This window comes from Bufo gargarizans, chromosome 4 (assembly GCF_014858855.1).
Source record: "Bufo gargarizans isolate SCDJY-AF-19 chromosome 4, ASM1485885v1, whole genome shotgun sequence".
Taxonomy (NCBI): Eukaryota; Metazoa; Chordata; class Amphibia; order Anura; family Bufonidae; genus Bufo; species Bufo gargarizans.
In genome coordinates, this window is record NC_058083.1 from 418,669,723 (window position 1) to 418,685,350 (window position 15,628).

General features: G+C 47.9%; 1 protein-coding gene across 1 annotated transcript in view; it reads left to right on the forward strand.

Annotated features, from left to right (window-relative positions):
* ANAPC1 (anaphase promoting complex subunit 1) overlaps nt 1–15,628 on the forward strand; it is a 170,184-nt gene that overhangs the window by 119,459 nt on the left and 35,097 nt on the right. Inside the window, exons 32-36 of the mRNA XM_044292098.1 lie at nt 2,681–2,759; nt 3,225–3,299; nt 13,238–13,314; nt 14,835–14,925; nt 15,007–15,057. Of these exons, the coding sequence (XP_044148033.1) occupies nt 2,681–2,759; nt 3,225–3,299; nt 13,238–13,314; nt 14,835–14,925; nt 15,007–15,057 (373 nt within the window). The remainder of the gene's footprint in view (nt 1–2,680; nt 2,760–3,224; nt 3,300–13,237; nt 13,315–14,834; nt 14,926–15,006; nt 15,058–15,628) is intronic.

Consider the following 15,628-nt stretch of genomic DNA (forward strand, 5'->3'; position numbering starts at 1 on the left):
GCGAAAATGCCTTGTTGATGCTAGAGGTCAGTGGAGAATGGGCCGACTGATTCAAGCTGATAGAAGAGCAACGTTGACTGAAATAACCACTTGTTACAACCGAGGTATGCAGCAAAGCATTTGTGAAGCCACAACACGCACAACCTTGAGGCGGATGGGCTACAACAGCAGAAGACCCCACCGGGTACCACTCATCTCCACTACAAATAGGAAAAAGAGGCTACAATTTGCACAAGCTCACCAAAATTGGACTGTTGAAGACTGGAAAAAATGTTGCCTGGTCTGATGAGTCTCGATTTCTGTTGAGACATTCAAATGGGAGTGCAAATTTGGCGTAAACAGAATGAGAACATGTATACCTCATGCCTTGTTACCACTGTGCAGGCTGGTGGTGGTGGTGGTGTAATGGTGTGGGGGATGTTTTCTGGGTACACTTTAGGCCATTGTTTAAATGCCACGGGCTACCTGAGCAGTTCTGAAGGCAAAAGGGGGTCCAACACCGTATTAGTATGGTGTTCCTAATAAGTATTTAGGTGAGTGTATATCCATGGCATCTAAGAACATATATGCCCTTTGCAATAGTCAGGTCATTGAGCCCGGGTTCTTTTTGCCTCCTGGATCCCCATAATCTTCCTTCCCTCCTAGGGTGATTTGCTGATTTCCCCCCTCTCATCAGGATCTGGTCTTATTACATGAGAGCTTCTTGCTCCAGCTTGTAGAAGGACTCTGTTCTTGGGTTTACATTGGACAGTTTTTTTTTTCTTGCTGTACAGGGATTGTTCCTCCTTTGGGTGTCCAAAGTCTTCTCCTTTCCACTCAAACTTCCCCTAGTCCTCTCTTTGATAGGAGGCTCCCAGTCAACTTTTTTTTTTTCCCTGAAACTTCCAGCAGCCACGTGTTTTCTTGTGCCTTACAATTAAGGGTCCATTTACACGTCCGCAACGGCTTTGCGGTCTGCAAATTGCCGATCCGCAAAACACTGACACCGGTCATGTGTGTTCTGCATTTTGCGGACCGCACATGGCCGACACTATAATAGAAATGCCTTTTCTTGTCCGTGTCTGCGGTTTTTTCAACGGATGTCTTTCTGTAGTGCTCCACTTACTGTTTCCTCAGCGGGAACCTCGTTCTTGCAGACTCCTCTCCACCTGGTTCTCAAGGAGGCACTTGTTCTTTCAAGCGTTTGGGTAACCCTTATTCACATTTTCTGCTTGTACATGTCCCTCTTCCCCTTGGTTCACAGGTGCTTTGGGCAGCTAATGTTTCTTTCTGACTTTGCCTTTCCGCATCTCCTTCCTAGATTGGCCCTCCCTTTCTAAGGCTACTTTCACACTGCCGTTTTGGCTTTCCGTTTGCGAGATCTGTTCAGGGCTCTCACAAGCGGTCCAAAACGGATCAGTTTTGCCCTAGTGCATTCTGAATGGAAAAGGATCAGCTCAGAATGCATCAGTATGCCTCCGTTCAGTCACCATTACGCTCTGGAGGCGGACACCAAAACCTGCCTGCAGCGTTTTGTTGTCCGCCTGACGAAGCGGAGCCAAACGGATCTGTCCTGGGACACAATGTAAGTCAACAGAGACGGATCCGTTTTCCCTGGCACAATAGAAAACGGATCCGTCTCCCATTGACTTTCATTGGTGTTCAAGACTGATCCGTCATGGCTATAGAAGACCTAATACAACCGGATCCGTTCATGACGGATGCATGCGGTTGTATTATTGTAACGGAAGCGTTTTTGCCGATCCATGACAGATCTGTAAAGAAAACGCAAGTGTGAAAGTAGCCCGTCTCATATTTCTATCCTGCTGTAGGACAGGAACTATCATCCACTGATTCTCTGTTCTCGCGAAAGGCAGTTTCTTGTCGTGTTCCTTTTACTCCAGGTTGGTTTTTATTTCTCTCCAGCAGGGGGTTGGAGCTTTTTTCCTTGGTTCCCCCTTGTGTGTGAATTTCTTCTCTAACGGCTTGTCATTGAGGTCTCTTTGTGGTCTCCCACAATTATCTGAACCTTTTTCCCTTTCTATCATATTCATTCTGTGGCCTCTGTCAATGCCTGTTTGGGTCATTTGTTCTGCTAGTAGATATGCGCTAAACCATTCACATGACTGTTCTCTTCCCTCCCTCTGGGACTGCTTTTGGATTTCCCACGGTGCTCTGTCGCCCAGATATTTTAACGAGAAAATAGATTTTTGTACTTATTATAAAATCCCTTTCTCATCAAATTCTTTCTCCTTTTTTTTTTTTTTGTGTTCCTGTCCCCAGACTGCTGTTCTATTCTCTCTTCTAGGTACAGGACATTGTAGGTTTTAGCATTGTTTTCTCTCTCCTACTGCTATCTGTACAAACTGATATTCTGTGGAGGGGGTATAGCCCACCTGGACGGAGCCACGTTTTTTTTATTTCTAATATCGGCCTCCTAGTAGTAGCTTGGTGTATACGCAGTGTCCCTCAATGACTTAAACCAGAAAAGGGTTTTACGGTAGGTGCAAAAATAAAAATTTTCACAGTATTGTACTTCTGTCACATGTATAGACATTTTTTATTTCTGTGACCAGTAAATATGATGTTGAGATGAAGTCCCACCTCACAGTTTGACAAAGCTTAGCTTGTAGATTTATATATATATATATTTATTTATTTTTTGCTTTCTAACTCTTAGGAATTTCTGTTGTCTTCATAGGTCCATTGCCGATTGGCTTCGAGCTCCAGATACTATGTATCTTCTTGACTTTGTTAAGCCAGAGTTCCTTTTATTAAGGGTATGGAATGTTTCCTCATATTTATTCTGCTGAAATGGGTTTAGAATTAAAGGGGTTTTCCAGGAGTTAAATATTGATGACCTCTTCTCAGGACAGGTCATCAGTATCAGATCAGTGGGAGTCTGACACCATGCACCCATGCTGATCGGCCTTTGACATCACATCTATCGGTCACGTCATTTCTCCAACTCAGTCCTATTCGAGCCTGGGATTGAACTGCAATACCAAGTACAGCCACTATACAGTCTATGGCGCTGTGCTTGGTTTACAGTACTATGGAGAGGCTGCTGCCTAAGGTCCTTAGTATTTAATTCCCGGAAACCCTCTGCATTTATTACCTACTCATTCAAGTAGTACTGTATCTTGCATGCTAATCATTAATAGACAGTATAGCACCATGTTTAATAATTTTATTTTTAGTGTGTGTAAGCTTTCTACATTCAATTTTATGTTTTTCCATTTTAGACTCTTGCAAGATGTCTCATTTTATGGGATGACATACTACCTAATGCAAATTGGGTAAACAGCAATGTGCCTCAAGTAAGTAAGCCTGATGTAAAACTGAATAGGTTAGATGTAATTACATTTGTTATGAGAATTATAGAAAATGTCATCTTGATAGATACTAAATGGGGAAATCAGGGGAACCTCCAAAACTATGGTGCAGTTTTAAGGCTATGGGGAACCTAGTACAGTGGGAATTTTATGTGGATTTGAGAACGTGCTCCTGATTTAAAGAGTTCACGGTATGTTTCCTTCCAGGACTTGTCAGATGTTACCCACTGGGGCATCTCTACCCAGAACGTGGTGATATCAGCCTGGGCTTCACTGTCCATGGTTGAGGTCTATGCTGAAATTAAATATATTGCTCAGCTATTTTTGGAAAAACCATAGACGTGAATGGAATGAGAAATGCATACGTGTCCATCTCTGTTTACTGCATCTGCAACACCAATTGGAACTGGGGATATAAGTGTCTGTGATGAGAATATCTCTTTGAAGGGAACCTGTCACCTCTTCTCTCTGAGGGCAGCATATTGTAGTGACAAACCCCCTGATTTCAGCGGTCTGCCACTTCTGAGCTGGCAATCGGTACTTGCTGACATGACAAAGCGCACCTGTACTGCGGGAGATGAGTCCGATGAGGCTCGATGTACCCGCCTGCTGACAATGACTAACAGGTTTCTTTCCTATGCACAGCAGAAAAGAAACCAGTCATGGGGGGGTAGGACGAGGACAGCAAGTCTCATTGGACTCACCTCTCTCACAGTGCTAGTGTGCCCTTAGGGCAGTGATGGCCAACCTATGGCACAGGTGCCAGAGGCGGCACTCAGAACCCTCTCTGTGGGCACCCGCAACCTGGAAAAAGTCTGTGGTGTGCCAATATGCCCTTGACTTTTCCTGCCCTCATTAGCACGGGGCGCACTATGAACAGCACAGACTGAGCATGGAATGTAGGCAGGCTATTATACCTAAATGATAAAGTACATGGAACATATACTATATTGGAATTCAGGTTAAAATGCCGTGTTGGCACTTTGCAATAAATAAGTGGCTTTTGGGTTACAGTTTGGGCACTCGGTCTGTAAAAGGTTCGCCTTAACTGCCTTAGGGGTTCGGCATGTTAGTACTGTAAAAATACTGACGTCCATCCCAGAAGTGACAACACGTCAGTCACTAACTGCAGCATTCTGCCCTTTACCTACTGTCTTAATATAGTCCACTTTCAGTGAATTATTTGGTCTAGTGTCGTTTTTAACGGTGTAATCTGCATCTGAGGAAAGTTTTGCTGCACTCTGGTGTTGGTTGGCATATTTATTTTTCCCAGTGAACACTGCCTTTAAGGGGTATTCTGGTTATAACAAATATATCCCCACTCCACAAGATACCCCATGGAGCCCCCATGAAATGGATGGAGAGACTGGTCAGAAAAGTGTATTGCCACTTCATTCATTTATTTCTGGTAGAGCTCCAGAGATGGCCGAGTACAGCGCTCGACCATCTCCGGTGCTCCCATAGAAATGAATGGAGTGGTGGCACACTTTTGACCTGCCTTTGAGGCTGTCTCCTTGGGGGGGTATGGGGCCCCCTTTCTCATGATTGTTGGGGTCCTAGTGGTAGAACCCCCACCTATCTGATTGTTTCTCAGAATATGGAGGAACTGTACAAGGGATAAGGATTTTGAGAAAGAGGGGTACCATTCTATATCAGAGATTTCGAGAAAAAGGATACCCAAGAAAAGTATTAAATAGAGCATGGAAATTTGCACGGAAATGCAACAGAACCAAGGCTATTAACCCCCCCCAAAAGCAGACAACAAGAGGATAAAACTATACCTATTGGAACTTTTGATTCCTTGGCACAGGAAGTGAGACATATACTTGAAAAATATTGGTCACTTCTGAAAACTGATCCAGATATCTCGGTATTAATTCCAGATTTTACAGCAAATATGTATAGACGTGGGCACAACTGGCTTCTTGGTTCATAGCCACTTTCAGAATAAAAAAAGAGACATTGCTGACCAATAGACAGACTGGTACCTTTCGCTGCAGCCATTGTATAGCTTGTCAATTTATCGATGGAGGGTCTGTTTTCAGATTCTGGTGGACACAGGGTATACTATACCCGTTCTTATGCTAACCCTATCTCCAGACATGTGACTTTGAAACAGAACGGTGATGTCGGAGTGCTGACATTTTGCGTGTTAGAGACAATTAGGACAGGCATTAGAGGTGGAGATCTCGACACCATTTTGAAATGAAAAAGGCCAGATGGACATATAGGTTGAATACTATCACCCCTTGTGGCCTTAATGAATATATTGATTTTGCGTGTTTTATTTAAATAATGACTTTTTTGGACTAGTCCATCTATTGTTATTTTTTTTTAATCTATGGGTGAGGTAGGGTGCTACTCATAATCAAATGGTGCACCCAATATATACCTTATAATATGTGGGATAGTAACCTTCCCCCTAATTTACCTCCCCGTCCTATCAGCTGGTATGAAGTGACACTTGTTTATGGTAAAATATTAATTTTCAATAGTCAAACAATCCTCTTGTATTAGTAGGGTACAGTGGCTGTACCATACATTTATGCCCAATGGTTTCTTTGTCCTTCCTCCTGTATTACCAGTAAATCTGCAATTCACTTTCTGTATTTGCGTTCTACCATGCGTCTACTTCCAGTCATGTGACTTACGGTTTTTAGAGCGACGCTGACTGCATGTAGGTATGGACAGATACCGGACTTTCCATCTAGATGGCCACCACTGCACCACCAATGTTCCTGTGCTGACCCAGAACGAGCTAATTATCATACCCTCCCCAGGCCTGGCATTTCTTCAGGGAAGTATGACCATATTCTGCCCTCGCTGCTACATCGATCGTTACTTTGATTAGCCTTTCCTGCTGTTATTCCAATTGTATTTATAAAGCCATATTATTACTATCAGTATTTAACTGGTCTGCAGTATGCTTTAAAAGGGGCTTCTTAATATCAGCATTGTGGACATTGGGTGTGCGATGCAGAGGCATTATATATTTGGTCCCAAATGTGTGGGAATTGTTATTCTTTTTGCCATGAGATTTGCCTTTATCAGATGGGCATTATTACAATAGTTTAATCTGATTTGCACACATATTATTGCCTCCATTTTTGTATTGTCTCCTTTGTGGATTTGTTATGTTTATATGTGGTCCCCTGATGAACTGACCCCAGAGGACGGTTCAGAGAAACGCATTCCTGGGACATATGGTATGTGCTCCTTTTTTACCACTGGTAATCAAACTTGGAGGCCACTAGTTTATTTGGGAGCATATGTGTATTATGTGTGATTATTTATGTTGTAACTTTTTATTATTTTCTGATACATGCATTGACCAATGACATTACTGTTCGACTGTAGTCATATTAGGTCTCTTCTCGGGTGGCAGTGTCTATCGCTTGTCAGGGACCTATAGGGCCTACCAGGAGGTTCCTGACACAGGATCGGGGCGACCATTCCGTTTTGCTGGGCAGGGCTTGTAGTTTGATAGGGCAAGTGTGATGGTGAGATTTCTCGCCCAGTTTCCTTGGGGGACACAGAAGACCTTGGGTATAGCTCATCTCCATAGGAGGCGTGACACTAAGTAAGAACTGTTAAGCCCCTCCTCCACAGCTATACCCTCAGCCTGGAGAGAGAGACTGCCAGTTTTTTGCTTAGTGTCCAAGGAGGCAAGACACTCCCTGCTCTGCAGGGCTCTTTTCTCCTTGTTTAATTTTTGATTTTTACTTTTTCTTTTCTTTTTGTTCCAGATCATCAGGGACAACAGAGACGCACTAGACCTCTCTGTTTCTCCCGGGGTCGAGCTGCGCCAGTGCCGGTCACCCGCACTGCTGCCTCCCCCACAGAAGGCAAGGAGGACCAGGGCAGCCCAGCTCCCCTGTATCCCGCCAGCGCAAGGGTCGCCCGCACGCCAAGCCCCTCTTCCAGCGTCCTGCCACTACGGTGCCAGTAGCTGAAGGGGCGACCCTGCTGGAATGGACCGAGGGTGAAGACGGCTATGGTGAGAGATTGGCTTCTCCAGCCCTACGTCCCCCCCCCCCCCCTTTCCACCACCACCACCACCACCACCCCCCGGTCTCCTGCGGGCCTGACCCCCATACTGTGCCTCTCTGAACAGCTTTCATAGCTGTGAGGGTGAATGCCTTGCCTCTGATGGCAGAGGTCATGAGTTCGAATCCCTGGACAAACCTTAACCCTTCCACTGCTGGATCTAGGCTGGCCCCTGGGGTGTCGCAGGGCGGCAATCTGCTCCCTGCTTCCCCCCCCCCCCCCCCCCCCCCCCTGGCCCCCATAGGACAGGCAGCTGCTGTCCCCCTTTATCTTTTGATGTCCCGCCGGTATGTAATACTGCGCGGGCACCCGATCTCAGGGTCCCCCCATCTCCTTACCGGAGCGTTGCTCAGGGCCTGGGGGCCCGCTCCTGACAGACCTCGCCTCCGGCCGGCATGGACAGTCCGGTGCGGCCGGGCGCCGCAATGACCTGCGGGGCCGCAATTCCGGCACTCCATTTGGGCCCCTGACTCTTCCGGCCTGCGGGGTGGCCTCCCGCGGCCGGTTTAATGCGCCGCTCCGCCTCAGTCCCGGCGGTATATAATACTATGCGGCCCCGGTCGGCCGGGCGCCGCACAAATTTAGGCCCCCGGCTTTACGGCCTACTAGGCCGCGAAATTCTGGCCTTTGTTGGAGGGGGCGGGTACTTCTCCCGGCGCGAATTCTTCCCGCCTGGGGCTTCCTCCGCCCCAGTGGATCGCAGCGCCGGCCCCCAGGCCGGCTCCCTGTTAACACTTTGGGTGCAGGCCGGCTCCCAATGGGCCTGTATGATTGGCCACCCCTTTTTTTTCTTGCCTCAAGAGAATCTGTGCCCCTATTTGGTGGTTCCCCTTTAGCCTCAGAGAGGCTGTTTAAAAAAATAAAAAAATAAAAAAAATAATAATAATAAAATAAAAAATAAATAAATAAAAAATAAAATAAAGAAATAGATAAAATATGAAATAATAATGAATAAACAGATGTCTAACAGATTCTTGTGGGCTGCGCAGGACGCTGCAGCCTCATCGCAGTAGTGCTGCCTGTCTGCATGCCCCCCTTCCATAGGCGGCATGGTTTCGCGCTCCCAGCCTGCGTCGCTGCCAGGTGCATTTCCCCTTTTAGGCGGTTTCTTGCCCTCTCCCGGGATGCAGCGCGGGCCAAGTGCATGCGGTCAGTTCTGTAGGCAGCATTCGTCACCCTCTCCAGGTATGGTGCCTGCCATGGGTATGACCCCCCCCCCCCTCCTAGGCGGGATACTGCACTCTCCCTGGCTGCGGGCTGGCCCTGTGTATGACCCACCTTCTTAGGCGGATTGCTGCAGTTTCTCCGGATACGGTGCTGGCCATGTGCGCGACCCCCTTCCATAGGCGGAACGCTGCACTCTCACTGGATTCGCTGCCAGCCGTGTGCGTGACCCCCTTCCATAGGCGGAATACTGCACTCTCACCGGATACGGTGCTGGCCATGTGCACGTCCCCCTTCCATAGGCGGAACGCTGCATTCTCACTGGATTCGCTGCCGGCCGTGTGCGTGACCCCCTTCCATAGGCGGAATACTGCACCCTCACCGGATTCGGTACTGGCCATGTGCACGTCCCCCTTCCATTGGCGGAACGCAGCACTCTCGCTGGATTCGCGGTCGACCATTTGCGTGACCCCCTTCCATTGGCGGAACGCTATACTCTCACTGGTTTTGTTGCCGATCATGTGCATGTCCCCCCTTTGTCTTAGGCGGAAATCTGCACTCTCACCGGATGCGGTACTGGCCAGGTGCACGACACGCTTCCATAGGCGGAACGCTGCACTTTCACTGGATTCGCGGCTGGCCATGGGCATGACCCCCTTCCATAGGTGGTATGCTGCACTCTCATTGGATTCGCTGCCGGCCTTGGGCGCGCCTCCTTCCCTCAGGCGGCATACATACACTCCCTCTGTCTGTGGTTGTTCTCTCGCCGGTGCGTTGCTGGCCATGTGCATGAACCCCTTCCATGGCGGGGTGCTTGCACTCTCGCTGGATCCGCTGTCGGCCATATGCATGGCCCCTCTTCCGTGGGCGGTGTACGCACTCTCACTGGATTCGCTGCCGGCCATGGGCATGCCTCCCTTCCTCAGGCGACATACACACTTTCTCACTGACTGTGTTTGTCTCTCGCCAGTACGTTGCTGGCTATGTGCATGATTCCCGTACATGGCAGGGTGCTCTCACTCTCCCTGGATGAGATGCTGCCCCCCCCCCCTTTTTTTCCGGGCGGCATACTGCACTCTAGCCGGATACGTTGCTGGCCATGAGCATGGCCTCTAACATGGGTGGAACGCTTGCACTCCCATTGGATTCGGTGCTGGCCTTGTGCGTGACCACCCCATTCCATGGGCGGACTTTTGCACGCTCATGAGATTCACGGCTGTCCTTGTACGTGCTGTGCTGGACTTGTACATGTCCCCTTCGTTGGCGGAGTGGTTGCACTCTCACAAAGTTCGGTGTTGGGGGAATTATTGCACGCTCTCTTAATGCTAGGATCACCCTGTGCATGTCCCCCTTTCACTAGGTGGACCTCCTGCTGGATTATATGGTATGTCCTATGTCTCTGGAGTAGGTACGGCCTTAGGCGTCATCCCCTTTTTGGGGTGGGCCTTTGCACTCTTGCCGACTGCAGTTTGCCAGGTACATTCCCCCCTTTCGGGGCGGACTGCTTACGTTCCATCGCGTGCCATGCTAGGCTTGTGCATAACTCCCTTTCAGGTTGCACTTTGCACTTCCATAGATGCTGGGGCACTCTGTGGCTGGCCCTCTTCTCTGAGTGGCTTTTTTGCAGGGAGCGGCCGTTCTTGTGCGTTGTTTGGGCCGTTTATGCCTTCTCCTCCCGTAGGTGGGTTGGCCTTCTCACTGCTTACGGGGCTGCTCGTACGTATGCCTCCCCTCCTTCCTGCGACATCCCTTTGTTCTCTTGGGTTACTTGCCGCAAGCCTTGCACTCGTCTCTACAGAGATCGTTCTGTCCACCTGACCCGGAGGGCTCTATGCTCTCTACTGCACCGAGCTGGGTGGTACTCATTCATTTCGTTGGCCCTTCCCCCCCGGGAAGTGTTCGTGGTTCCTAGATGCGTGCTGTTGTCTGCAGCGCCCCTCGGATTCTTCGTTGGCTCTGTCGGGACTATGGTTCCTTCGCCTACTACCATTTCCTCCTCTTCGGATGCAGTGTGGTATGAGTCCTTCCTCTTGGCGCCCTCTACGCTTCGGTCTGATCTGCTACCAGGTTCGGGCCACTCTTCTCGGGAAGATCACCCAACTTCTCTTGGATGCTCGATTACCCAGGTCCGGAGGACCTCCACCTTGGGTTCTTCAGGGTATTTGCCTTCTGCGAGGCGATGAACCGGGCGTCTCACAGTGTAGCAGGGTTCTGCTTTTGGGCTGTCCTATGGCTTCCCTGCTGCCCACTCCTCCTTTCGGTTGGAGGGTGTGATGCCGGCCTCTGACTCGACTACCTTGTCTCGCCGGCTCTGTTTGGCTCCCCGTTCGGTACAGATCACTCCGATGTGGCTTCTGCCCCGGCCAGGCTTCAGAGGCTGTTCCTTCACTGTCCTCCCCTCTGGGGGGAGCATGGTTGTTCATGTGGATGGTTCCGGTGTTCCTTTGGTCTCGTACTGTCTCCCTTGTTCACACTGGCTGTATTAGCTGTGTGCCTCTTGCTGGGTCTACCGCGTTCTGTCCTCCCGCTGGGTGCAGATTGCGCTTTCCATTCTAGGCTATGGTCCTGTTGTAGACTTACCTTCTGGTAACTTGGGGGGACTGCCCTTCGGTCCAGATCGTCCTTAGATCTCCCACACCAGGACTGTAGATAGTCTTCCTGTGATGGCTACATCAGCATGGACTTTAGCCTGTCTTGTCCTGGCATCTGGCGGCTGCTGGGCGGACCCTTCGGTTCCCTTCCGTCTGTCCTTCTGCTCCCCCACTCCGTGTGGATACGGGACAACGTTGCTCGGAGGCCGACGGGACCAGTTTTGCCGACCCTTCTGCCCGTGTTACTGGTCTGCGCCTGGTCACATTGGGTTTTTACCAGCTTGCCCAGGTGACTCCAGCGGGCTCGCTACTGTTCGCTCCTGGCTGTGTTTCGTCCAGGATCTGTCGTTGGACTTAGGTTTTTTTTGTCTGGGTGTCTGTGGGTAGCTGGGCATTCCCCACTCTGCCCTTCTCCCCCCCCCCCATGGTTCTGTCTTTCTCCAGTCCGGCCTGGACCTGGGACTGGGACTCTTTTGCTTGAAGTGTCAAGTGTCGGCGCTGTCCTTCCTCTTCCAGCGTTCCCCGGCCCTCGGGGCCTGTCCAGACCTTCTTCCTCGGAGTGGCTCTTTGGTTCCTCTGTACTGTCCTCCGGTACCGCCCTGGGAGCTGCATGCTGAGTTCTCGGCGCTCCGATCCTTCCCTTGGAGCCGTTACAGAAGTTCTCTCTACCTTCTCTGTCCTGTACGGTTGTTTCCGTAGCCGTCGTGTCTCGGACGGGTACCTGAATGGCGGCCCTTCTTGTTCCGAGCCTTCTGTCTTTCCCCAGGTCAGGGCTGTTCTACATCCCATGTCTTCCTTCCTTCTGAAGGTGGTGTTTGCCTATATGTTGTTTGGGCTTTGCAGTTTTGGTTGGAGATCTCCGACTCTTGTCGACGTTCGGTCTCTTGTGTTTCCAGGCGGTCCATGCTTAGGGTTGACTGCCTCCGGGATGGCTTTTCTCAGCTTTATCAGTTTGGCTATTGCTGAGGTTGCCGCACCAGGGGCAGGGGTCTGCCTTTTGATGTCACCATTCATTTCACCAGAGCGGTCGGTGCCTCCTGGGCCGGAGGCATTGGGCTTCGGCCATGCATTTGGGCAAGGCGGCCACTGGTCTTCCTTGCACGCCTTACCGAGTTCTGCAGGGGGCTTACTCTGGCTTCTGCGGATGCTGCCTTGGCCCGCCTGGGTGTGCGGGCGGCGGTTCCTGGATGCCTTCGGGTGCTTCGCCTTGGTGCTGTGGTCCCTCCCCTTTTGGACTGCTTTTGAACATCCCAAGGTCTTCTGTGTCCCCCAAGGAAACTGGGCGAGAAAACGAGATTTTTGTATAACTTACCAGTAAAATCTCTTTCTCGCTCTTTCCTTGGGGGACACAGAAGACCTTGGGTATAGCTCATCTCCATAGGAGGCGTGACACTAAGTAAGAACTGTTAAGCCCCTCCTCCACAGCTATACCCTCAGCCTGGAGAGAGAGACTGCCAGTTGCGTGTCCAAGTAGTGAAAAAAGGCAAAGTCCAAAAGTGGAACCAACAAGCCAACTACCCAACGGGTAACACAAACTCGGAAACCGTGTAGAGAAAAACAAATGAATGGGTGGGTGCTGTGTCCCCCAAGGAAAGAGCGAGAAAGAGATTTTACTGGTAAGTTATACAAAAATCTCGTTTTTTCCGTTCCTTGTCCCACCCAGCCTCATCGTCAGTTGCTTTTTATGGGCACAAATTGGGTGATTTTTAATGATCATCAGTAAAGGTTACATTTTACACTGGAGAAAGTAATTACATTATAATTACATCACGCTAGTGACTACCTGACATCCGATGTCTATATCTATCAGAACTGTGCTAGAAATGCTGTCCCTAAGGTAAGTTTTTATCAAAGCAATGCTTTGCTAATGGCATCGCACATGGCTAACCTGAACTGTGCACTGTGCTGATGAGGTTTAATGCAGCAGAACAGAACTTTCCACAGAATGCAGTCACCGAGGTATTAAATTACGTTGTAAGCAATGCAGACTATTTTTCCTTGACTTGGCCAGTTTACTAGTAACTTGCTGCTGGTTTTACCTAGTCAGAATTTCACGGTTTACTACTGTATTTGCTACCAATGACAATTAGTCTGTAAATGTCAACTATTTTCTATTTCTAGATCATCACGGCCAATAGTGTTTCACTTCATGCTGCAGAGCAACCTGCCTCTGAGGATTTGAACCTGGAAACATTGGCGTAAGTATTATTCACATTTAGACCTGCAGACAATTTCCACAATGTACTCCAGCCTTGGGTTGTGAGCCTGTAACTTCAACCAATCATATCTTCATAGAAGTTATGAAAAGTGGTTTCACTGTATGACACTTTGACTTTAATATAGTTTGTATAGCTCATGTACTCCACTATCACCAGCCATCCCAAAGACTTGAATAGAATGGTACTTTGAACAGCACTCCATTCAACCTGAAGAACACAGGGCTTCTGTTCTCATGATTGGTGGCGGCTACTTGCGGTTGTCTCACTTTAGCAAATAGCATTTATCATGTAGAGAAAGTTAATACAAGGCACTTGCTTATGTTTTGTAATTGTCCATATTGCCTCCTTTGCTAGCTTTTTTATTTTTCCATCACAGTATACTCGTCTCATATCCAAGGGTTACTACCACCCTGCAATCCAGCAGCGGTGGCCGTGCCTACACACTATAGGAAAAAGTGACCGTCTATGCGCAGTCCCAGCTACTAGAGAGACTGGTGCATTTTCCTATAGTGTGCAAGCACGGGTGGTCGTAACCCTTGGAAACAAGAGGTTTATAATGTGATGGAAAGATGAATCCAGCCTGCAAAGTAATCAATATGGACAATCACAATACATTAGGAAGTGCCTTGTATTCACTTTCTTTACATGATAAATGCCACTTGCTGAAGTGAGACAACCCCTTTAACCCTTATCTTGTTGATAGGGGATAAGTGTTTGGGATGGGACAACCACTTTAAAACAAGTTTTTGTCAGCTTTTGTAAGTTCCCTGTATAAAAAGGAGCAGCAGGTGATCTACCTGTCTACAATGGATTCTGTGTTCTCTTCTGCCAGCTTCATAATAGGTTTGCTACCTTCCAAATAATTCTGCTCTCTGATGTTACTTCTCCTTTTTACACAGTGATCTCACAAACACTCTTTTATAGATACCAGTGGATGGAATTTATGAATCCACGTACGCTTTTTTTTGCGGCTTAAAAAAAAAAAAATTGCTTTCCTTTTTGTAAAAAAATTTATAATAAATTGCACACTTTTGGCACACACCATATTGCACTTTGTCATCTTATGCCTCTTTCACCACATTCCATGATTGGGTGGGAAAGTGGACGTGGTTTGCTAGGCAAGTAGATTACGCTAACCTCTCTGTGTCACTCCAGTAGGTGGTGGCATTAAAACCGGAGTAGCCTCTCTAGACAAAAGTGTAACATTTGATTAATTTGACGCAAATTATTGACTCACTGTTTCTGTCTTCAAATATAATAAAACTACCTCAATAAGTTATTTTCTGACAGTCTCTTTATGCCTGTGGAATTGCTGCAAATCTCTGGAACTATAGTTTAAGTCTCAGAGAAACAGAATTGTTGAAATCGGTCTTTCGAGGTTGTTTATGACCAAATCAGTTGAACTAAAGGAGTCCATACAATGAGACTGGTTCATGCCGTGGCAGTCCAGTCTTGTGTGCCCTGCTTTCCTGACGCTTGTGTTCTTGTATCTTTTCCAGACAAGCTCATGTGTACATAATTGCTGGAGCTTGTCTAGCTTTAGGCTTTCGATTTGCTGGCTCTGCAAATCTCGCTGCTTTCAACTGTCTGGTAAGTTGGCTATGCACGTATTTTATGGTGTTTTATTTATAGACCCATGCTCTTATCTTTATCATTTGCTTCCTTTTCCAGTGCAAATTTGCTAAAGACTTTGAATGTTTGTCTGGACAAGCCGGTACCACAGTAAGTAGAATTCTTGTTTCCTCCTCCCCTATGAACAGAATTCATACAAGTATTGGACCTGACAAAACAAAATATTCTGAATTGATACAGTAGGATACATTTTTTTTTCAAAAACTAAATCTTATTTAGATGTTAGGTCCCCTGGTGTACAATCAAAGTGTTACGTGATTTGTCACATGGTGTGAGTATAATTTCACTGGTTCTAAATGGCCCTGTGTCTGCACCACTAGTTGGCAAACAATATGAAGACCGAGGAGCTCTCCAAAACAGGTCAGAGACAAATTTATGGAGAAGTATAGATCATAGTTGGGTAATAAAAAATAAAAAAAATCCTAAACTGACATTCCACTAGGAGCCATTAAAGGGAACCTGTCACCGGGATTTTGTGCATAGAGCTGAGGACATGGGTTGCTAGACGGCCGCTAGCACATCCGCAATACCCAGTCCCCATAGCTCTGTGTGCTTTTATTGTGTAAAAAAATAAAATAAAAAAATTAAACCTGAGATGAGTCCTGTCCCTGACCAGAAAAGTGGCTTTTAAGTTTAATGTGTAGAGACAGAAAGGGAAATT